This window comes from Larus michahellis, chromosome 1 (assembly GCF_964199755.1).
Source record: "Larus michahellis chromosome 1, bLarMic1.1, whole genome shotgun sequence".
NCBI classification, from domain to species: domain Eukaryota; kingdom Metazoa; phylum Chordata; class Aves; order Charadriiformes; family Laridae; genus Larus; species Larus michahellis.
This window is the reverse complement of record NC_133896.1, coordinates 27,771,895-27,796,021: the sequence shown is the minus strand read 5'-3', so window position 1 is coordinate 27,796,021 and position 24,127 is coordinate 27,771,895. Positions and strand designations below refer to the sequence as shown.

The window sequence follows — 24,127 nt, the reverse complement described above, 5'->3', positions numbered from 1 at the left end:
AGCAATCGCAGATAATGCAAAATGTATTGCATCTTTGCTAGCATATATTTTAATCTCTTCTACTCATGCTCGGAACTAGGCTGCCTGCTTTCCTAGCAAAGGTCCTTTGATTGAAAATAAATAGGTGGGAAGGATGGGGTTTAATTGCCATGAAAGTTCATTTGCAGCGATCAGACGCATGAGTTCAGCGTGTTGTATGTGAGAATGGGTGATTGTGCTTAATAAGCTGGAGACTGGCATCTAGAGATTACTGAGAAGCAGTGTCTTCATTACCAAAACAGTGATTTCTGTCTCGCTCTCCCTCATGCAACATAGTTAACACCCACTTGCAATACTGCTGTAAAATCTTAGTGGAGGCAAAATCTTAACATTGCTGCAAAGGCAAAGGAATCCCTGGCTGTTAAGCAGCCCTGACCACACCTGGGAACAGAGAGTAAAAACCAACTGAGTCACGGTTAGATTTCATTCAACGTGAAAGCCAACGCGCTTGAAGCCTCCTATGGGAAATGCCTCACTGCTAGTGCCCACCGGACTTGTGCTCCAAAACCAGGTGTTACAGCTGGACAGATGTGGCAAGACAAAGTGATCTCACTTAACTCAAACACTTTGGTAACAGCTGTTTTGCTTGGTTCTGGTTGTGACCTCCATCCCTCAGGCAGGGCTGGCATGTAGGTCGACTGCCGGGCTGTTAGGCCAGCAGACCCTTGGGAGTTACCCCAGGTAGGGGAGAGCGTTGACGACAGGCATTCACAGTGAAAAAAAGCACTTAACGCCTGACCTGCAGCCAGAAATACCTGTCAGACCACAGCCTTAGTCTTGCTTTTGCAGAGTGTCACATAGCTGGAGTAAGCGTGATGGGTTGTGGTACTAACTTGGGAAGAAAAGACAGTCTGCTGTTCAAACATAATATAATGCATGTTGAAAGCTTCTTCAGGGTACTCTGCAAATCATGAAACAGATTCTTGTTATCTGTAGAGCAGGGGTTTTTAATGTGTTCTTGGTATTTTTGAGCAGCATAGGAGTTTTTCTGTGTGCCAGCAGGCTGTGCTTCAGAAACTATGCAGAACATAGGAACTGCCGGGGTACGGTCATACGGGGCATTTCTAGTGTTCTTTTGGAGGAGGTGGGAGGTTGGTGTATTTCTTTTTTTTCTGAGAACAGGTAATACCAGATGCAGCAGACAATGTGAAATAACTCTTCATGAGCAGATGCCAGTCGTAATCTGCCTCTCCTCCTTCATCTGAAATTTACTTTCACATGCAATTTTGCCACTTTACTTTGCTTTTGTAACTCTTCTGGGCGGTCTTGTTGTAATTCCAATTTTGAGTTTGCTAGTTCTTGACTTCAGCATCATCTTTTCATAGTGACTGTTTTAAGTAAATTATGTGCTTAATGAAAGCCTGTTTTCTTGTACAGTTCTCAGCTTATTTGATGGAATGGCTGCTTTATTGCCATTCTGCTTCTTTATTCTACATACACGTACAGTATCCCTTCTACTTTAACTCTTATGTGACCTACACAATACAGATTTTTTTAATCTTACAATTTTTATTTTCACTGCTACATTTTCTTATACAATCATCTCTCTTGGATTGAGTGATAGTACTCATAAAGTATAGGTGAACTACACTACATAAAAGAGACTATGTATTTCATATTCTCTGCCATTCCCAACATTGTGTGTGTTTGGCTGGTTTGGGTTTTTTTTGCTTATTGGGTTTTTTTTCTGACTGTGGCTGCAGCTGTTGGTGGAGGGAGGGGATTCTGTTGAGCTGTGTACAGCAGTGCTCAGATTTTCTGCTCAATCTGTTGCTCTGTATGGGGAGAGAAGAAAATGCAGTCGTTGTGTTTTAAATTTAGTAACTTCTAGTAATTTTGATGATTACTAAGATCACTTTTCCAATTATAAATAAACCACATTGTTTAAAAATATTTTTGACTAGACTGATTTCTGTCCCCAAATTGGAACAGTCTGAGGAGAGTTTGGGAAAGAAATTACAGACAAGTTTTTGCATTCTTAACCGTAAATGGAAACAGAAGGGCATTGACTGACCAGAAGCTTTAATTTTATAGCTCTTGTAGCTAATGGAAAACACAATTTACTAAAAATGCTGTCAGATTTAGTTTGTCATGCTTTGGAGGTTCCTCTGGAGCTCTGTAGGTGGCTGAAGCCTCGGACAAACCCTTCTGTCTGATGTTCCTTGGGGGCTCTGGGGAGTGCTGAAAGCTGGATGTGAATAGGTGTTAGATGTCCTTTGGGGTGAGCAAAAGAGATAACCTAGCGTCATTGCCACTTGGGAGAGTAAGGCCAAGCTGGGAGACCCTTGAGAATAACCATGGGTTGTTGCAAAGCCAATTTCATATCATTGAAAGCAAAGTCTGAGGAATTCAATGTCTTCCTTCTCCAAATTGCTAGGAAAAGGCTGCAAAGTTTGGTGAAGTAGCTGGGTGGTTAGTTGAGCTGAAGGAGAGCTTACCAGGAAAAAAAAACCCAAATCTCGTCACTGCTTCTGTAGCTGTCCTGAATGCATCTACTTCCGTGGACTAAATTGGCTGTAGAGTTTATTTACTGATAGAGAGTCATCCTTCTTTTTACGTAGTTTTGCCAAGATTTATGAATTGAGGAGAGGGATAGCATGTGGCAGACAGGAAGGTCAATCAGATGAAGTTACTGATGTAGCCGAACATGAACAAACTGTTGGTTTGATGCTCTGGGCCGTCTCTTTGCCCTCCAAGAAGGTCACTGACTGTTGTCCTCTGTGTAAAGGTGAATCTCCTTCCAGTCTCTGACCATTAAACACATGGTGTCTTTTGGGGTGTCACTTCTGATCTCTCGTCTTGGGGCCAGAACAGCTCTCCTGTGAGGAAAGGCTGAGCTGGAGAAGGCTCCAGTGAGACTTTATTGCAGCCTTTCAAGATATAAAGGGGGTTTATACGACAGAGAGAGACTTTTTACCAAGGCCCATAGTGACAAGGGGCAATGGTTTTAAATTGAAAGAGGATAGGTTTCGATCGGACATAAGGAAGACATTTTTTGCAATGAGGGTGGTGAGGCTCTGGAACAGGTTGCCCGAGAAGTTGTTGATGTCCCATTATTGGCAGTGTTCAAGGTTAGGTTGGACAGGGCTTTGAGCAACTGCTCTAGTGAAAGATGTCTCTGCCCATGGCAGGGAGGTTGGAGTAGATGATCTTTAAGGGTCCCTTACAACCCAAACCATTCCATGGTTCTGTGATCTTGAAATTGGCCTCTTCGGAAAATCTTTACAACAAGGTGCCAAAGTGTTTTACAGTGTTGGGAAATTATGGATAATTGTAGATGTTAACAGTTTGACCTTGTAAAGTCACACACAGGAATGTTTCACCTGTAACAAGATCTTGACGGTTGTGTTGTGGTTTTGACTGTTTAATTTGTATGACGTAGGCATTGATGAATTTTTCCATTGCTATTTTTCTCTAAGGCCAAGACTAAAGACCTTTTATGCTTGCTTTTATGGATTTAGAAGAGTCTATAATCTCTGAAGAGATTTCCGAACAGTAGGTGTGTTTGAAAATCCTGCTTCTCTATCTTAAATCAGCACGTAGGGCTCTATTTTAGGTTAACAGATTTTTACCAGACATTTGTCTTCTTTCTGCCATTGGTTTATTAATAGTTTTTCATCTTCAGCATAACCAGAAACAGAAACATAAGGAATCTCTGTTACTTTTTTCTTTATTTAATAGTAAGTGAGAAGCTCAGGAGCTTTTAGGCATGTTTGTAACTGTGTGTGAAATATCCCCATATAAAGTTATGAATTCCGTTCTGGTGTATGAAAACCATTGATAGTTGTAACTTGCGTTCTTGTTCACAGCATTTCTGTCTCAGCACAGATGTGATACTTCATGGACAGTCAGGGCCAGAGGAGATTTTCTGGCACAGCAAGGTACCGTCTCAACTCAACAGCTTTTCCACACAGCTGCGGCTGTCGTTTTCGGCCAGCAACTTCAGAATGCCTCCCCGTGCAATTAGGCAGAAGCCAGCCACACTCGTAAGCCGAGATGGATTTCTGCTCTATGAACTGCATGGACAGCAAGAGAAATGCCTTTGAAAAAAGGAGATCCTGTAGGAATAGGAGCCTTTTACCCTAAGGGACAAAAATCAAAGAGGCAAGAAGGACTGTTGGGATTTGGGGTTTTGGGTAAACCCAGGACTTCAGGATAGGATAAGGCCCAATTGGTAGGGTGCATTGGATTTGTGTTGTTATTAAAGGTAATGCATTTGTGACTAGAAACCTTGGTTTTTTTAGCCAGTTTCTTGGGATAGATTGTCCTGTGTAAGTGCAAGTAGAGCAGTGACTTGTCCATACCCCTTCTCTGGGAGACATCTGCCTTAGGTACCTGGGGGCTTCAGGAGGCTGTGTCTTGAGCCCTAGGTCTGAGACCACTGGACTCTGCCAGGAATATGAGGTGAGAACCTGTTCTTTAGTGATGACAAATATGTTTTCTGAGGGAATCTAACTGCAAAAGTAACAGTGGAAGTGCAGTTGCTTTTCTTATTTAATGTCCTGTTAATACTGCCGTGGAAAGTAGGTATCCTTGGGAGCTGTTATGGCAATGGAGATGAATGTGTCCCCCTCCTCAGAGTACAGCCGGTACTGAAACAGGGTCTGGTCTGTGGATGTGTAAGGTCTCGACAAAGGCACGGGTACTGTTTTCTGCAAATACTTTCTGTCAGGTGCAGTGTATTCTCTAAGAGAAGTCCTTTTCTTTCCACTCTGCAAACCGTGGTGTCAGCGGGGCAGCAAATGCTATAGCTCTTGAACATCAGACATGGTCCATGGTTCTGCCCATGTTGCATCCGTTAAGCCAGTTTTAGGAAACATTGTGTTTATAACCGTCTTCAAACTTTTGATAGAGTTGAGAGAAAACACTCAATACAGGTTGGACCATTGTGTGTTTTGATTACCACTTGGTTTTTTTACACAACTTAATTAATTCCAGGGTGACATTATCCTATTACATTTTTTTCTGAATGGTCTGACCTACTCACAGTGACATCAATAGCTGATTTCTCACTGGCTTCTGTAGGTAAAAGTTCATGGCAACATGAATAAAAGTACATTATCATGTTTGGCCGTGGATTTGTGTTTTGAACCTGAGTGGTTTTTGAATAATTTCGTGTGAAAAATAACAGCATGACTTTTATTATTTCACATACATCCTATTCCTGTTTGTTTTAATAGAAAGAACTTAAGAATAAAAATAAAATCATGGCAGTGAGCAACGCCAAAGTAATAATTCAACTAAAGGAAAGAATAAATGTAGCAATTTAGTGGAAACTTATTTGCAGTAGTATTTCCTATTTTTCTCCCTACCTGCCTGCAGTAAGATACATTTAGTCAGTACAGTATCTTATTACATACAAGATCCCTAAGTGCAGTGGAGAGATTCATCTGCTTTTACGTTACATGGCAGGAGCACTTTTGTACCAACGTGTAATTCAGTAAGCAGGGAAGGAAGAAAGGAATAATTCCTGGTTGTGACCGAAATTCCCCGCCCAGATTCATGAGTTAGCTCCATGGCCTTGGCATTTATAAAAGCTTAATTTACAAAACCTTGCAATTTGAACCAGACACTTCAGACCTGACATCTAACCTTCCTCGTAACTGGCACGAAACACACTTGCCTTTATTTATCAGTGCTATGGGGGAAAAGAAGGAGGAATGAAGCAGTTTGTTAGAAGTAACAGGGATTTAACCTCACTTTCTGTGCAGGTGTGATGTTCTTTTAAGAAGTAACAGGGAATTATGGTATAGGAGACCTTCTCTCTCCTCATCTAGGACTGAAAACCTTCCTTAGGAGAACAGGCTAATTGGGATCAATGAGAATTTGTTTGAGGAGGGCAATATAGTTATTATCTCCTATTGAAGACCTACAAAGTCTGTCATGCTCCTAGCATGGGCAACATAATTTAAGCGTTTGTTTCAGTAGCTGACCAACTGTGTGTCACTGAAATACGGTGTACCTTTCAGATAGATCTCCAGTTGTTGATTAGTGCTATTGCAAAGAGTTAGTCTTTATCCAAGTTTTTATTACTTCAGTTTTTTATTATTGCTGAGATTTGAAATGAAGAGCTGTGGACATCTGCTAATAGAAAACTGTTGGGTTTTATTCTGTTGCTGTTCTGAATCATATTTCCTGTGAAGGGGTTGAAATATTATGGAAATGATGACTAAGAACATTTGTTTTAAAATATATTATGCTGCATTCTTAGCCATGGATTTAAAAATAAATCGTCTACTGAGGAAAAAATGTTGGGCATGTTCCAGTTTCACAACAAAAAGGGGGGGGACGGTGCTCAGATACTCTGTGCTTGGGCTGAAAAGGAAAAGTGCAGAGAGGCTGAGTAAAAGGCATTTCATGGAGAGCCAAAGGAGAGATCCAGCTGCATGTCTTGCATAAGGGAAAAACTTAAAATGACTTTCTCGGTATTTCTGAAAGTTGGTGCAACTCTCTCTATATAATTGGAAAAGGAGAGTCGATAGATGAAGGTGTCAAGAACTCCATCACCGGATTAATTCTACATTTCTTTTAACTTTTTTTTAATGATGTTCTTTTGGGTCTTAGTTATTTTGTGTACTGAGGTTGTGATACAGAGCATGGAGTTAGTCGGAGGGTAGAAAGCCATAATTTGCTATGTTCCCTGTCAAGTGTAGCGTAGGAAGAAACTCTTCTGCAAGTGCTGCAGGAGATACTTTCATGCTAAACGCTTCTAGCTTTTGGGCATCATACTTCAGCCTCTGTTTTTAATCCTAGACCTTCATAGTTTGTATGATTTATACAGGCGTGAACACACAGAGCTCTCCGGCCTCTGCAGCATTCACATGAATATCAGTGATAAGAGGCTTTGTTAACAAATGATATGGGTATGGGTCAGTGGTACAGATGGCCTACTGGACTGGTTAATGTCTCCAGAGTGAAGTTGTTCTGAATTTCCTTCCACATTGTCATGCATCTAAATCCTATTTTCAAAAGTGATGTGACTTTCTAGGAAAGCCAATGGTACTTGAATAAAGATGTTCCTAATTAACTTTTTCAAAAGCCACTTGAGTTTCTAAGAGTTTCAATGACACAGCTGAACCAATGTTTAAACAAATACATGTAGGTAAGGCATGAAATGTTTCTTGAAACAATAAGAGCAGAACAATAAATAATCATGAAAGGATGAATGACAGAAAAATAGATCTACCACATGCAGTGCACGTGGTATAGTGCTTTTGATAGCATTGGACATTGCTCTTTCAGGGACATAATTTCTTTCTGTCTGCAATATGGACCTCTTTTTTTTCCCCCCTCAATAAAAATCCAGTGACAGTAGATAGGATGAAACTAAGACAAGTATAAAGGTCCTATTGAAATGAAGTGAGCTTTGAGTGGTGTTTTGGACTTCTGCACGCTCAGACAAAACACCCTGACATGATGTAAAAAAGCACAAGACGCATTTGGGCAGTGTGTCAGGCTGGGCTGGGCTGTGGATGCTGGTGGCCGCATCTTGGGACATGAGCGTCCTGCTTCACATCTCTGCCTTGCCTGGCCCTGGGAGCTTGACTCACGGTGATCCGAGGTGAAAAAAAGTAGATTGAATGCATCTGCTCACCAAATAGGGTCAAGTCTGGTATGTCTCACCCCAGGCCAGTGCTCTGACCAGAGGCACTCCGAGAGGTTCTCCTTGTTCCTCCTGGCCTGCAAGCCTGTCTGGGCTTCCCTGACAAAGTGTCGCTGAAATCCATGCGCTTCTATGAGATATGTTGCTACAGTTGAAAATGCTGCCAGCAGAAAAATCCCCCTTTCCTCTTCTAGGGAGACAGTGAATAGGAGGCTACTGAGAGATATTTATTAGAATTAGTCTTATAAACCTGTCATAGCATAATTTATGCTTTCCTCTTCATGTAGGCTACAGCTTTCCTGCTGTAAGGACTGTGAGAAAGCATAGAGTTGTCCTGGACTGAAGGAAAAACAGAGTGGCTGTGAAATCCTATTCTCATATCAATGCCGAGAAAGATTACTTGAAAAATGTGAAGGAAGAAAAATAACAGTGACCATTACAGATAAGAAGAAAAGCCTAACTCCTTATAGGACAGAGGCTTTGCCACATGTTAGGGAAACTTAAAAAAAGAACCCTGAGAAAATAATTGGAAATATTAGTGTGGTTTTTTTCAACAGCGAAGCCCGCAGCATTGTCTCCGTGGCCATCACCATATTCTCTTCCCACTGACAGATGTGTGAGATTGTACAGGTAGACAAAGCACTTCAAGTTCTTCAGTGTTTCTGTTTCTTTTTTCCTCTTTTTTTTTTTTGTTTTAATTTTTTTTTCCTTTTGGTTTTATACATCCATAAGGTTCAGACACTTGCTTTTATCTAATTCCTGGGGGTTTCTGGCCTTTTTCAGCATTCCCTTGAATTTACAGGTAAGATCAAGCTTGGTTGTTTGATCATCAGCTTTTTAAGGTTTATTAAGATCTGGTCTCTGTTTTTCGCTTGAGTTCATGTCACTGTGCTTGGCCACAGGGTCAGCATGTAAAATACCTGCTGTGCTGTAGTGCAGCCAAAAGAGCATTGCTCCTCATTGCTTCAGCCGCTTCCCAGAGCTTCCTTGTGGCCGAGGTTGGATGTTTTTTCTTCTGTCTGCTGGAATCCTGGGGACGTTACAATGCAATATTGTTCCTGGCACAGAGCGATGAATGTGATCCTTACTGTGGGAAAATTCCTCTGACAGCCGTGCTGGTTCGCAGGAGGTTTATTGTTGATGCTGTCTTTGGTCACAGGATGTGGCTCTTGCAGCCGTGATCGCACAGGGAGGGATGGCTGACGCTCCCTGCCATGTTACTCCGTAAACTTTCTCCCATCTCCTGCCATTCATCTTCTCTTGGGCTCGCACCTCAGTCTCTCCTGACTGCCTGTCACTTCTCTGCAGCCTGTTTTGGTTGCTCTGGCTTTTCAGCAGAGCCTGGTCCTTGAAGCGCAGCTGCCCATTGCAGTCCCATAAGGATTTTAGATAAAATGGTGTTGCAAATGCAAGTGTGTCCCTGTAGCAGCGAAAGCCTTGGCTGACCTGTGAAATAACCCTGGTCTGTCGTGTGGATCACTGCCACGCAGCAATCCAGTGATATTTAGCTTAGGTCCTTCAGTATTTGCTGGAAAGAGCTCTGTATTGCCCTGCTGTGGCCACGCTAGACAGTCTGTTGCGCAGTGCTTTTATTAGCCTCTTATTTCTCAGACACGGCTTTTGCTGTCCCTTGAGTCCTGTGAAGGTGGGTTTTGATAAGAGCAACTTATGGATGTTTTTTTTTAGCTTCCTCACAAAGCAAAATCAGGGATCTGGAAAAATGGGGATAGTCAGGTCCTCTCTGGGGCAGTGGAGGTGGGCTCCAAGACATGGGAGGAGGCTCATGATGTGAGTGATTTTTTTTGGGGGTAGGGCGAGCAATGGTGGGTGTTGGGGAATCTCTGGACCCTGGCAGGGTGTGTGCTTTTCCCCTGTTCCTTGAGTGGTCACTGGTTCCTTTCCTCAGTCAGAGGAAGGCTGTGTCTGGACTAGAAATGAGTGAGGAGTAGGAGCACAAGGAGGAAGACCTCTGCAAGGCTTCAGTCATGTCTGTGTAAAGGGCAACAGCTCATCACACAGGAGAACTAATATTTATTACTGCAGAAACGCGTCTGAGTACTGTGTAGAGAGCACAGATTTGAAATTTGACAACGCGACTCCTTCTGGCAGGGTCTGAAGCTTTTAAATAGAAACGGTACTGGAGCTCCTGGGAAGCTATTACCCACCATGAGGATCTGGAGGTAGGAGAGGCATTCGGGGGCGCACCGCACCCTGCTGTCAGCATTTTCCTGTCAGTTGTGCAGGCTGTAGAAAGGAGCCCTGAGAGCTGTGGGGTGGAAGAGGAAAGAGAAATGGTTTCTTTTTGAGCGTAGGAGCAATTAGGTGAGATTTTGAAAGGGCAAAAGCCTTCCTAAGGTCCTGCTGACAGCTTAAAGACAGCAAACTGCAATAAATAAATAAGTACTTAGATAAAAGGACAAAAGAATAAGTGAAAGGTGCTTGGGGAGCTCTCCCTCCTCTGTGGCAGTTCGGAGACTGCACTAGATCCACCTTTGTGGGACTTTGCTTCATTTGCCTGAACTACCTTGTGCCTTGAGACCAGCTCTTGTCATTTGAGATGGGAGTACTCCGATCCCATGTAAGCAGCACTTTTAAATCTGGAGAACCTTACATTTCTTTTCAAACTTTTATTCAGAAATTACTTCAACCATCATTGAAATGAAAAAGGATGGTTTATATTTCACATAAGAACTGTACTTTTTTAAAAAGAGTAGCTTATATGTGCAGTCTGTTGGTATCTAAAGGCTATTTTATCCAACGGCTGACTTCTGCCTGTTGGGAGAACAGTATGTTAGATCTTTTGGTCTGGTATGTAGGGTACAAACGTGACCAAAGGCAAAGTAAAAATAGTTAGCTTGATCATGACCACAGCATTTGCTGCATTAACAGCATCCCGGGTGAAGGGAACCCACTGATCCCACAGGCCGTGTGGAGATGGCCGTGGGTCAGTGGTGACTGTGCGGCCTTGAGCAGCTTTCTGCGGGTGGGCAGCTGGTCCTGCTGCGTGTTCTTCCCCATGTTCTGCTCAGCCAGGTCCATTCCCAGCCCTGGTTCTCCACACGCTGCTCAGGAGAGCAAGTAGCAGAAGGCGGGTTGAAGGAGCGTGGGCTCACAGGGGTTCAAGGAGCACGTGGCTGCTGAAAGGGGAGTAGCAGCGCCGGGCCACAACTGCAGGCGACTGAAGGGGATCACAAAACAGCTCTCGTAGAGCCTCTAAAGCCATAGGTTTGTGAACTTCTGGTGCGGAGGAATACAGAGATCCATATCTGGATGCTGCAGGAGCAATGAAATTATGCTGCAGTATTGCCAGAAGAAGTATGGATTTCTTTGATTGTGAAAGAAAATGAAACCACCCGGTTTTCAATATTTACCCTGGGCTGAAATGATGCATCTTAAGTGGATGAAAAGTTTTGTTTGTTGCCAAGAAATTCATCTATCAATTGGAAGAAAAAAATAAAGACTTGATTGAGAAGGTCACATTTTTCTTTGAGGTCAGTGATGCCTCAAATCAAGGAAATTCAGAAACTCAGTTGTTTTACAACAAAAGCAAATAAGTAAATCAGTTGGATGATTATTTTCAAGAAACAATAAAAAGCATTGTAACTTTCAAAAAATATAAACCATTATTTGTTTCTGAACTACTATCTAGCCTATGTGCTGTGCAGTAACCGTTATGGACAGGTCCTTGATTCGGGGGAATGTGAAATCAAAGGCTCTAACGAACTGTCTCTATCTGCAGAAACTTCAGCGCTGCCTGACACAATCTGTTCCATTGGGCTTGGTGACGTGGAAATGTTTAGTCAGGTTTTCACAACGCTTTTTTTTTCCTTAGGCTGCAATTGCAAGAGTTACTTCTGTACTATTAGGTCTGCAAAACAGGCCTGTTAATATTGCAATTTCTGGGTGTTTTTTTTTTTTTTTTAAAGATGCTGAAAGGGGAAAGCAAAGACACACTTTATGTGTGGCTTATAACTAGTATTTATTAATGTACTAAAATCTATTTATTATACATTCTTGAGTGTAGCTCAATCTAGTCATTAGCATTACTGGTGACTTAATTTGGCAAAAGTCATGGATTGTTTGTTAAAGTTTTCACTATAAAATATTCCTCACAGACTTCTACGTTTATGCTTCAGTTGCTTTGATTTAGGAGAAGGCACAATTTTGTGCTTTCTGTTCCTTAAAAGTTCCTGACTTTATTGTATGTCTTTCTACCTCAAATGCAGTGATGGACAGAATACTTTTCTTGCATGAATAGACTTGGGCAGATTACAGAAGTCTGAAAAATATTCATCTGTTAAGGCTGAGTTTCAATTAGAGGTTAATTCCAAAGGCACGTGCAAAAAACACGATTTTTTGATTTTAGAAAAAGGAATGGGGAAAAAAGTTATATGGACATCTGCTTTAAGCGGCATTATTTAAATAAACTGTGCATGTCGTTGTCCCCTTATTTTTATCCAAGGGACCTCTAGCTGAGGTGGAAGGGTGTTTTGGTCGGGAGATTGCAAGGAATGGTGAGTCTGGGCCAGGAGGGGCTGCAGCCTTTGAGGTGGACAGGATGCACAGATTGCATTCCCAGTGGGGACCAGTGGCAGGTCAAGAGGCAGCGGGCACACACTGAAACCAGGAAATTTTGTCCGAACAAGAGAAAACACTTCTTTACTCTGTGGGTGGTTAGACACTGGAGCAGGTTGCCCAGAGAGGCTGTGGAGTCTCCATCCTTGGAGACGTTCAAAACCCAGGTGGACATGACCATGAGCAACCTGCTGCCGCTGGCCCTGCTTCAGCAGAGGGCTCAGACTAGATGATCTTCAAGGTCCTTTCCAACCTGTGCTTCTGTCCCGTGATTTAGGAGAGGCTTAAAGTAGAGGATGTGGAGAAGGGACTTGGCTGCACATTGGGAAGGGCGCTGGGTGCTCCCCCGGGGAAGGGACGAACACTGGTATAGCAGAGCTCTGGGTTAGGAGGTGCCGGGGTAGGTCTGGGAAGCAGGGGGGGAATGGGACCTGAGCTTGGCTGCGGCCGGGTAGGTGGAACAAGTAGGCACTTTGCTATACCCATTTCAATTAACTTAGATTTTGGCTTGAATAAAGCACCTGCTGTACTATAAGCTGAAGCTCTTCAGTCTGGTTTAACAACTGATCAGGTGGCGTTAAGTAAACAAATCAGGTATGTCAAAAGGGCCACAAACCCCTTGACTTGAATGAAGAAATGCATCTATGGGCATGACTGTCTTGCTCTGTTTCAGCCATCCTCCGAGGGTGATTCACCCCTTCACCATGACTTTTTGCAAGGGGTCTGTCCACTCTATCCATCACCCTGTCCTGTAGGTTTTGATGTGGTTTGGGTTTCCTTTGTGCTTACCGTTGGAGGCAGAGTGGCCCTTGTCTGTTATAAAATAGTGAAACACTCGGTTTTAAATAGGCAATATTAATAACAACAGAAAACAATAACAATTAAAAAGACAGATTTTAAAGAAAATAAATGCTTTCAATGCAGCTTGCTAACTAGGAAATTACCCCTTCAGAGACCTCCTGCCCTGGGGACATATTCTGGCTCTGTAGCTTGATGCATGTGAATCTATTGGGCTTTGTGAGAGCTGAACTATGACTGCGGCTATTGGAAGTAAAATATTCCAGTTCCCTTTTGGCTTCCACAGTGAGCGTGCAGCATGTGTCTGTCCACTGCCTGCGTCAGCATGGGCGCTTATCAAAGGACACGAGGCACATTTCAACAAGTGGTTTTTTTTTAAATCCTTTATGTAATTGCATAGCAAAAGAAAATTTATTGGCATTTTTTTAAATGACTGTTATCTAACTGCATTTAAATTGATGTTAATTCAAGACGGTAAATGACAATGAAAAGTTGGTGAAGGATTAGCTTGCTGATGAAATACAAATTCACCTATGTGTTGCTTTCATTTGCATCTGTAATGCAGGGCTGGAAGTTGAACCGAGTGAACTATTTTATTTCTTTTTGGAATATATTCCATAAAAATAATTACTCTGGTAAGAAGCAATTATTGCGTACAATGAAAGCAATGTTCCAGAATAGTCTTAACTCTCTCTGCACAGACATGAGAAAGATATTTGGAATAAGGGGCACACTGAGCACATGATTAAGACATAGTGGGACTTTCCGCTGAGGTCTTTTCCCTGGGACCTGACACTGCATGCCAGGGGAGGCTGTATGTTCATAGTTGGACACTTGATATCACGTTCCCTTTTCTTATTAAAGTACTTAACCCTTTGCTTTTCCCTACCTGTAATATGTTGAACCAATTTCAGTCAATCACACAATTAACAACAAGAATGAAGCCTGGAAGTCTATTTTTACCAAATTATAAAGAGATGCGAGGGTTGAGGGAAGGTGCCTTATTGGACCGTGTTCATCCAGTGCACTGTTTCCAGTGATGTTTGGTTTGAACTGGAGAAAGGCACCGTGGTCTGTGTCATTCATTTCGGAGTACGTTTTCTTGAGAATTTTAATAGAAAAAGATGGAACTATTTGCTTAAGGTACATTTCTCATGCTGCGTGACTGAAGTTTAGAGGATGTGCGAGCCTCTGTCCTCGGGGTGCCCGCAGGGGTCCTGCGGTGTGGCCAGCCTTAATCAGCCAAAGGCAGGAGGCCAGTCGCTCCTTGTGCTTGAGGTTGTGTTTTGGCCAACCACCAAACCATCTTCCGTGAAGGATAAGTGGTGTCAAACGCTACTTGCCTGTAATGTACACAGGCCCAGAGACTAAAGTGGGTAAATAACATTGACTGACAAGAAATAGAGCTCTCAAGGCTGGTGGGTTTCACGAAGCATTACCGAGGGATGGTCGGAGGCGATCTGCCTACCCTGCAGGCTGAGCAGAGCTGTATGCACCTGCTCTACTGCAAGCTGGAGCTCTTCAGTCTTGTTTGATAAGTGATTAGGTGGCGTTAAGTAAACAAATCAGGTATGTCAAAAGGGCCACAAACCCTTCGGCTTGAAGAAAGGAACGCGTCTCCGTGCTTTAATTTCTTAGGAGGAGGAATGTCTCCGATGGCAGTGGAGACTTGCTCTTTGGTGAAGTGGCACCTGCTGATTTTATCTATCTGCAAATGCTGTGCTGCTCACAACCTTCCTGCCTGGGCTGATGAAGCTGATAAACTCTGTGTGCCATCTAGTACTGGACACAAACCCTTGAATCTTTCATGATACTGAAGCCAGAGAAGTGGCACAGTGCTTCCAGGTATTGAGATACTGTTAAATCACTGGTGTAACGGAGAAATTTATGCAGCTGCAGGGGGGAAAAGGGTGTCTCTCTGTTGAACACCTGCTCTTTGGGTGACTTGATCAGACTGAAGCTTGGGATCTGTTCAAGGGGAACTTGTGCCCATAGCAGAGGTCACAGTTCAAGGCAGGCTTGGAGTACAGGGATCCACCTTTCCTTCCTTGAAGTGTGGGGCCCCAGACCCCTGGCGTAGCCTTCTCCTTTTCCTGTGCTTCCCCTAAAACTCCCAGACACACAGGAGGCACTTCTTCTACACATATGTAGATGTCTGCGTCTGAGCTGCTCAAGCCGGACTCTGTGTACACTCTCTCTGTAGTCAGCAGAGAGAAACAGACGCTGCTGGGGATGGCAACCGCTGAACTGACAACAAAAATACTCAGAAAATCAGTGCTCTCTAATCATGCTGACGAGGACTTTCCTGGGATGGGTGCTGTGGAGGTTGGGAGCTACAACCTCCATGTCTCCATCCTCTCCTTGCACAGCAGCTTTGTGGGTACCACCACCCACCTCTCCAGGGGAGAGGCCAGGAAGGGCGATACAAGCACCCTGGCCCTGGGCAGTGTGGTCTGCTCAGAGGGAGGCCCACAACTAGTATGAAGTTCCTGAGAAACTTGAATAGTGTTGATATCTGAACATTTAATTGCCACTAAGTTGCCTTGCCACTTATTGTCATGCCCATCTGGAATCACGTGTTCTACCATGGTGTCCATATATTGACCTTCACCAGGCAGAAGGTGTAAGCCGTAGTTCGGGTGTTTTTTGTGTTTTGGTAGCACAGTGGTTTGCTATGAGAGGAACCCTGTGAACCAGTAAGTGCCATGAGTTCCTAATAAAGGTCTGCTGTACATCCTAAGTTGAGTTCCCACATGGAGTTGGGCATGGGAGTCTCTGCAGTTTTCCTTTGTGACTCATGCCTGGTGGGAAGGATGTTGGTGCAGTTGAATCTGCTGTGAGGAGAGCAGATGTCACCACCCTTTCCAATCTTCTTTTCTTTACCTCACTAGGGAAGCCTTCTGTTACCATGACTAAATGCCTGAAGTTTTCTCTGGTGCCTTGTCTAGGAGAACATTTCCAAGGTGCCTGTCAAGCTTACTTCTCCTGAAGGCCAGTGGGACCATACTTTGGTGGAGGCTTCCTTTTCACCACACGTTTGTTCCTCAGGCTGGCCCTTATCCAGATAAGCCTTTTTTTATTTTGGAGAACGTTGCGTTTCCCGAAGAGGTTTTACTCTTCTGCTGTTGAGTGTTCAGCAAATGAGACTTGTGTCCAGGCTCACTGCCTGAAGCCTGCAGTCTGAGCCTCACTGATGGACATCTGTACCTTCAGCAACCTAACACGTGTCAGGCTGCAAGTTCAGGAGGGCCTCTTGCTTGTCTTGTTTTCTCTCCTCTTGGAAGCTCTTCTTTCTCAAGAAACGCTACGATAATCAAGTTATCCAAACATTTACTTAATTTTGTGGTTCATTTCTTTTATTCTGAGAGAGAAATTTTACTTCTCTACTCTGCTGGACTGGCACCACGTGGAAGCTGTGTGGAACCCATAGAAAGAGGGGCTGGGACACCACCGAAATGCTGCATCTCGGGAAAGCTGAAATCCTTAAATGACTACAGTTTTGTCCAGTGGAACTAATGAGACAGTTTCCAGTGAACTTGGTTTCCCCACTGACTCCACAACTGCAGTATATTTACGGCTGCAATGTCAGCTCATCCACTGTTATGCACACGAGTGTCCACACAGGAAAATAGAAATAAAACTCTTGTTTGATGTTTTTTTCCCATGGTTGTATTATGGATTCTTTTATGTTTCCTAGGGAGTGTCCTGAACACAGCACTGGCTCATCCAGCAGGGACCTTCATAAGTTGTTTCTTCCCCGTCTAATTCCTTGCTGTCACAGGGCACACGGGATAACTTTGTTTCTCCTGTCCCTTCCCTAATTTGGGTTGAAATGGCTGACTGGTTCCTGAGTTACTGAGCAGGGACACATGGAGCATGTTCATTTGAACAGCTAAATTCCTTGGATACCTTCTTACACTCTTTTGTGGGTATTCCCTCATAGGTTTAGAAGTCCTTCTTAATTTTTCCCGTATGTACAATGAAATAATTGCTATCTATAATGTCAGATTTAACGTTCTTACTATGTTTACTTGGACTGAGAAGTAATCTAAATTTGATCTTCCTCTCTCAACAATTAAACTTACTCCTAACCGTGAAGTTTTGGCATTAGATCAGACATTATTAATGTGGATCCTGATGCAGTGTTGGCAATGTTTAGTACTGTTCTAAATCCCTCCGACTTATTTTTTATGCATATAAATTGGATATTTGTGTTTTTTCTGGGGCACACATGTTCCCTCTGGTGCCATTTTGCATGTGGTTTATTATGAGTCGGCCTTAATCCTAATCTGTGGTCCCTCAGAGTTGCATAAAAAATGATGACAGTTTGTTTATAATCAGTGTTTTAATTTGTTATCTGCCTCTGTTCATTCAGACGTTTGAGGCTTTCATGTGTACCTTATGTGCAGTCCTGTGGCATAGATCCTTGGAAGTGACCCTGACACTAGGATACAAAAAAACCCAAACCAAAATATTTCAGGTATTTCCCTCAGTGTAGAAAAGACACCCTTTTTTCCTTCTTCTAATATTTTATTCTTTTAAAAATGCATTTAAATAGGTGGTCATTTAAATGTGTTTAGTTTAACCACAGTGCTGATTGGTTGCTTCCTTTGTTTCTAAGTTCTCCTTGGATCGTATCAAAAGGTAGTGTGTTCTTCTGGTGCATTTTTCAGATACAGTAGCGGCCCCGTTTCATCACACAATTGCACGCATTTGGGACAAAAAATGGTCTTAGAATTTAACAAAGCAATCACACATGCTCTGTTGAGCCGTGGGGCTTGATGTTACTGAAAAAGTAACACATTTAATTTGGATTTGATATGTCATTTGCACGCAGTGAGTAGATTGTCACACTGTGTTGGTAACTGTCTTAGATATTTGTGGATAAACAATTTTATGTTTAAAATTAAACAAACCAAACTGAAAACCGAACCAACAAAACGGAAATAAAAAAGAGGCAAATCATCATCCTAATTAGCCTGGAGAAGAGAATGCTCTGGAGAGACCTTATAGCAGCCTTCCAGTACCTGAAGGGGGCCTACAAGAAAGCTGGGAAGGGTCTGTTTGCAAGGGCAAGTAGCAATAGGAGGAGGGGCAATGGTTTTAAACTAGAGCAGGGTAGGTTTAGATTAGACATTAGGAAGAAGTTCTTTACAATGAGGGTGGTGAGGCACTGGAACAGGTTGCCCAGAGAGGTGGTGGAGGCCCCATCCCTGGAGACATTCAAGGCCAGGCTGGATGAGGCTCTGAGCAACCTGATCTAGTTGAAGATGTCCCTGCTTACTGCAGGGGGCTTGGACTAGATGACCTTCAAAGGTCCCTTCCAACCCAACACATTCTGTGATTCTAATATTTTGTCAGTACTATACAGAGGTTGAGCTGTACTCTGCCGCATATAGTATTGCCTTATTTTCCAGACTCACGTTGAATGTTGGAAGGGAAGGGGTTGTTGAAAATGGAAGATTTATTCTGTATCATCTGTTGTAGGGAACTGGGAATAACTTTCTGTCCTGTTGCTCCCTGTTACTAGGCCCCAGGTAGTCAAGTAGAGTCCAGGGGCTACTACCAGAGGAGAAGCAGACACTGTATAGCTTAGTATCTCAATGCTCTGTTGCCTGCAGAAGTTCCTGGTTCCTATGAGAAGACAGGAGCCCTAGATTGGGGGTTTGTTCAAGATCATGAGGCTAATGAGGCGCAAACACCCAGCCCTCTGAAGAGAGCTGGACACCTGCCTGGGATCCACAATCTCAGCCTTACCCTAGAATTAAGTGCTTAAGCTGGGCTAATCCTTTCTTATTTTCTTTCTTGTATGCAATATTCTTGACATAGACGTTTCTGTGTGTAATACTCTACCATTTTATAACTGCGGGAGCTTCATGCCCATTAGATGTGTCCCAGAACGGTGGCCTGGGAGAAGAAGAACGCACAGAACTTCCTCTGTTAATTGCTGAGCATCTCCTCAGAGCTGCCTCTCGCTGCCCATGGTGAATGGCTTGCAGTAATCAACTACAGAGCAGTGCTGAAGCTAAGATTTTTCTTAAAATTTGAAGCTGAAAGACATTGCAGTAACGTAGTGACGCGTTCCTGTGCAACGGGCTCTAGGTGACCCTGCTCTGGCAGGGGGGTTGGGCTAGATGATCTCCAGAGGTCCCTTCCAACCCCTATTATTCTGTGTGATTGTATCTCTTTTTTAAAAAGCAATCTGTCTTTTGACCTTCATCTCTCAGATGAGGACCAACACAGACATAAAAATATTTTTGGGTGGCAAAATTAAGTACTTGTTCTTCAGTCTTTCTTGTCATTTGCATATGTGCGTGCATGCGTGTGTTTACTCAAAAAGCTTAGTTGTTCTAGGCATTAATTGGCTAAAGATGCTGCAAAAAAAGAATTTTTACATGAAATGAGGTTGCATGAATGCAATGTGGACTACACAGAAATATTTGAAAAATCAGTACAAGAGCAAATAATAATAAAAAGAAAAAAAACATTCCTGCAATCAGTAAATCAGTCCAGTCTAAGATACTCTTTGTGCGTTGAACAGGGCCAAGACCTTGACTTTTTTTGTGACGGCAGACTCCTTCCTTTCTGTGCCAGTGCAGTAAGGGAACAGCGAGCTGCAAAGGGGGAATGCGGGTGGAAAACCTTGAACAAAAGGTGGTAGGAGCAGGATATTTTCCACTGCTCCGGCTAGCCAGTCCCCTTGCCTCTGTGTCTGGGCTGCCTGGCATGGTCCTGGCTTTGCCGCCTGCCTGGCATTCTGGGCTGCTCTTCTCCCCACCTTCTCTAGAGCCTGAAAAAACACCTTTTTCTTGGTGTCATGTTGATTAATAATTTGTGTGGCAGCTGTTGGCAGAGCCAACAAAAACTACAGAAGCTGCAGGTTGTCACGGTGTGGGTGACTGGGGGTCTCACTGGGTTTTTGGGAGGGAGCTAACTTTCCTAGAGGCAAAATAAATTCCTTTTGGGGGCTACTGAATAGTGTGGATTAACTACACAGTCGCTCGAAGTTTCCAGTAGCACCTTAAATGCATGAAAATTTTTAATGCCTTAAAAAACTTTCAGTGACCTTACAGAACAGGGAACTTGGAACGTAAAGTTTAACTGACTTTAATAAAAATCCTTAGCCATCTTTGAGGACAGTGAAGATTGTCCTCTACTTTCACTGTAGAGGGGACCTGTTCCCTTTTTGCAGGGGAAGGCTTGTGAGACCTCCTCTGTTGAGGGGAGCTGCCAGGGCAGTAGGGCAGGAGAACCTCACAGACGGGATGGATTCGTTTCCCATTCCCGGAGTTGTGGAAAATGAGGTTAAGCTGAAAATGAAATCTTTAGTGACAAGAGAGAATGAAGATTTCTAGTTTAGTGGATCAGCATATGGCATGTGTACAAATCTACCTCTGTTGGTAGTTCACAATTTCCTGCTTGTGCTGTTTTTCTTCAAAGAAATTACTCAAAAGCAAAAATTTACATCTGTATAAAAATTTAACCTTTCATTATCTGGATGCTTTATTAAAACTCAAACTATGCTTTAGGCTTTAGACACACATGTCCTTACAAAACTAACTAAAATACATGTATTACTTTTCTGTGGTAAAAAATTCAGGAATAAAGAATATCTGCTCGAGGTTGGCAATGGTTGAGGAGCACATCCCTTTCTCTGGAAAATATGCGTGTATAGCAGGGAGCTTTGAATAACAAATATATTTGCTGCTTTAAATATTTCATACTGGTTTGTGGAGAAATGTATGGAAGTTACATTGTAAATGAATCTAGCGTTTGAACAAGATCTTGTGCCCATTGTAAGCAAATCACAGCAACACTAATGTTTGCAGGAGATTTCATTTGATGTTCTCTGTACACTAATTCACATTATCTTCACCACTGTATAAGAGAGAGAAACTTTCTCATAGGAAGAGATTATATTTGTTGACCCTTCTTTGCAGAATAAACCAACAGCAAAACTAAGGGTAGGAAACAGAAATTTGTAATTCTGCTAGCCAGCTGGCCTAACTGTAAGGTTACGGTCTTACAAAAGCAGTAGATAAGAAACAGATCTTAACACTTTCTCTACGTCGTTTTATGAAGTGGTTTAGGTAGACTTGAAAGAATTTTGGAGAAAGTCTTTTCAGTGGCCTGTCAAGAGTCACCTTCCCCACCAGGCAAAGCACTGACCTGGCAAGCCTAATGCTAATGAAATACATTATTACGAAATCCTTCCACAGATACTGCATGGGTTGTTTAAGCTTTTTGACTGCGTATGTGCGTCAGTGTAATCAGAACTTGGCAGAGGGCCTGGGCTCTGTGACACCTTCAGGGATGTCATTGGAAAGCCCTGAGGTTTTGCATCTTCCCTGGAAACAGTGCTGTGGGAAGTTCAGATCTGCTCATCAGAGCAAAACTTATTGTTCAGCCATTGCGCATGAACAGGAGGGGTTTTGTTCCAGAGGTTTGTGTTTAAAGGTGCTGGGAGACTTACTGGTACATAATAGACACGTTTCCTTTGTGAACTTGCCTCAATCACTGGAAAGCCAAGCTCTGCTTTGCTCCCCGCAGCTTCTTGTCAAGCTGTTACGGCTGAAGGAAGTGTTACTGGCTTCTAAATAATCAAAATAACTAGTTCAGTTCTGGAAACAGCAAAACTACGGTCCTTGTCAGAGGGTATGTGCCACTGTCATTATAGCATTATGGCCAAAAGCAATTTGGATGTGTCTTCCTGGTGCTGAGCATCCACGCACATGACTGCAAATACTCGTTATGATTGAACAGCCAGGCCATTAATTCAGGTGCCTAAGTATAGGCTTGAGGACAGCTGGTTACTCGTTGCCTAAGGGTTGGTTTGAGTCACCACGCACCCGTGTCCTGCCTGCCAATGGAGAGAATAAAAGTCGCCTGTTAGAGAGTGTGTTGTGAGATGTCTCACCCCAGGGTATGGCCTCTCCCGTGGCTTTCTTCCAGAGATGAAATACAGTTAAATGCTCCCAAAAGCCTGCTGGTCCTAAGTATTCTCATGGTGTGTCCAGAACACAAAGAGACTGTTCAGCCCGTGGGGTGGAAAGCGGGGAAACAGCTGAAGAGCGGTTTGTGCCAACAGAGGTTACCGGGAGAGGACTCGGTGTGCCTTGCAGGTGTCCCCCACCCTCTACGCCAAGATGGGGAGGACAAGGGGGTCGGGCTCTACGCAGCCTCTTGATCTCTTTCCTTCCTCGCTGCACCTGTGGGCCAGGGTAGTTGAGGGTCCATAGGGATGTTGGTGGGCACGCACATTGTATGAGCTTGGGACCGCGTTCCCCCTCCCCAGGGACTGGGGTGGCATTGGATGGCCGTGGCTCCCACTCGTCTGGTGCTTTCCTGTCCGCTCTTAGGGCAGCGGTGGCCCCAGCCAACACCTGCCTGGTTCCCTAATGATTTAAGGAGGTTGGGATACTTTGGTGGCAGGTCCTGCCAGCCTCCAGCGCTACTTGTTTTTCCAGCTTGCTGCTGGAGGTGGCATTGCCTGTTCTGCGAAGAGCGCAAACCCCCTTAGTACACAAGCAGCAGGAGCGTTTGGGAACGGTTAACCCACAAAAGCTCAGAAATGGGTGTGTGTGTGTTGTTTTTTTTAAAATGCTTCGCTTAATGGACTTGCATCTCTCTCCTTTCTCCTCATCCACCCGCAGTGCTTTTCAGTCTTTGCCGTCCTTGGAGCTACATATACGTGTTCAGTGAGACTGATCAAAAACGTCCTCGGTTTTGCCCCCTCCGGACAGCCATTCCATTGGGGATGGCCCCCAGTGCCTGATAGCTTCATACCATCAGCTTACTGCTTGGCTGCTCTCGCCAGCAGAAGCCAGGCAAATTCCTTTTGTCTGCGAGAGGATCGGAAGGAGCCAGCTCAGGGCTTTGTTTCTACATTTGAATATTTTTAAATTACCGAGCGTCAGAAAAAAATAAGCTCAATGCACTCAAAAATGCACTAAGAAACACTAGATCGAGATGGTTTAGAAGAATAAAGAAGAAATAAGGGAAATATTTCTTTGGTTGCTAGGATGCCTTTTTATCGCTGAGATCAGTGTGGTTTGGGGTTTTTCTTTTTATTCGAATGTGTGACTTATTTATTATGGTGAGAGCATTGCTACAGTGTATTCTGACAACAGATTTAAGTAAATGAGACAGTTGGCTAGCACTTCAATGTGAAAATTAGTTCTGAAGTGTAGATTGGCCCACGATTTTAATTTGTCTTTGAAGAAAAAAATAATGAAGAGAGTTAGTGATAGAAATCCATGGTTATTCTTGATTGAAAATGCTGTAAGGGCCATTTACTAGGACAATTTCCCCGACATTTATTCTGTTTGCGCAGAAACACTTTGCGTCTCGTGCAGCTGAGGAGCAGAGCATGAATTCAAGGCAGCTATTTCCCTGCTGGCGGTAACCAGCCCTGGCTGGAGGTTTTGTCATTTACGGAGGGAAATACATGTCTGGTTCTTTGTCTTCTGCTTTTTTTTTTTTTTTTTTTTTTGTACGTGTGTGTGTGTGACAAAGGCATTCCCATTCGGATGGTTGTGCTGGGTCCGAGCCCCCTCCGAGCCCCTGGGTTAGCGGCAGTCGGTCTTTGCAGTGTCCTGACGTCATCCCGTGTGTGCATAAGCCCCGCTATTGTCTTAGGGAGGGAGAGCTGGGGCTGCCGATTGCAGTATCTGCTGGCTGCTACCTATTTCTGCCCGCCGCTGTCACGGGGAGGACGCCGGCCTGCCCTTATCTCTTGGATTTAAAACACAAGCTCCCGCCGTTTTACTTCCTGAAGAAGGAGCTTTGCTGCGGCCGCAAGGAGAAGCTGTTCTGGGGTGCGGAGCAGAGGAGGGGAGAGGAGAATCTGGCAGCTTGGATAGCCCGGTCTGCATTGTCTGGCTTCATGACCCCTGCTGCGTAGCCGTCTCATCCCTGCTCTCCTACACTCCCTCTGCCTTCCACTCTTTCTTCTTTCCTTTTTAAAATAGCGGCATCTGGGGCCAGCCATGTTTGGCACTGAATCTTCATGTAAGTAAACGCATCCCACTTACATCCTTTTTTATTTTCTGTTGAGCTTTATTGGCTTGCTTTATCCTCGCCGTTACCCACCGCGCTGGTGTTCCCTCTGCT

At 43.7% G+C, this 24,127-nt stretch overlaps 1 protein-coding gene across 5 annotated transcripts in view; it reads left to right on the top strand.

The window, feature by feature from the left end:
• The window catches only part of ST7 (suppression of tumorigenicity 7), a 152,217-nt gene that overhangs the window by 18,502 nt on the left and 109,588 nt on the right, over positions 1-24,127 (top strand). The window contains exon 1 of one of the 5 annotated variants that reach the window (XM_074602169.1): positions 23,387-24,025. The exons of 3 other annotated variants lie outside the window; for them this stretch is intronic. In XM_074602169.1, the coding sequence (XP_074458270.1) occupies positions 24,004-24,025 (22 nt within the window). In that variant the 5' untranslated portion in view covers positions 23,387-24,003. Of the gene's footprint in view, positions 1-23,386; positions 24,026-24,127 lie in introns of those variants that run through there. One more of the 5 variants, XR_012589284.1, reaches the window with a different exon arrangement.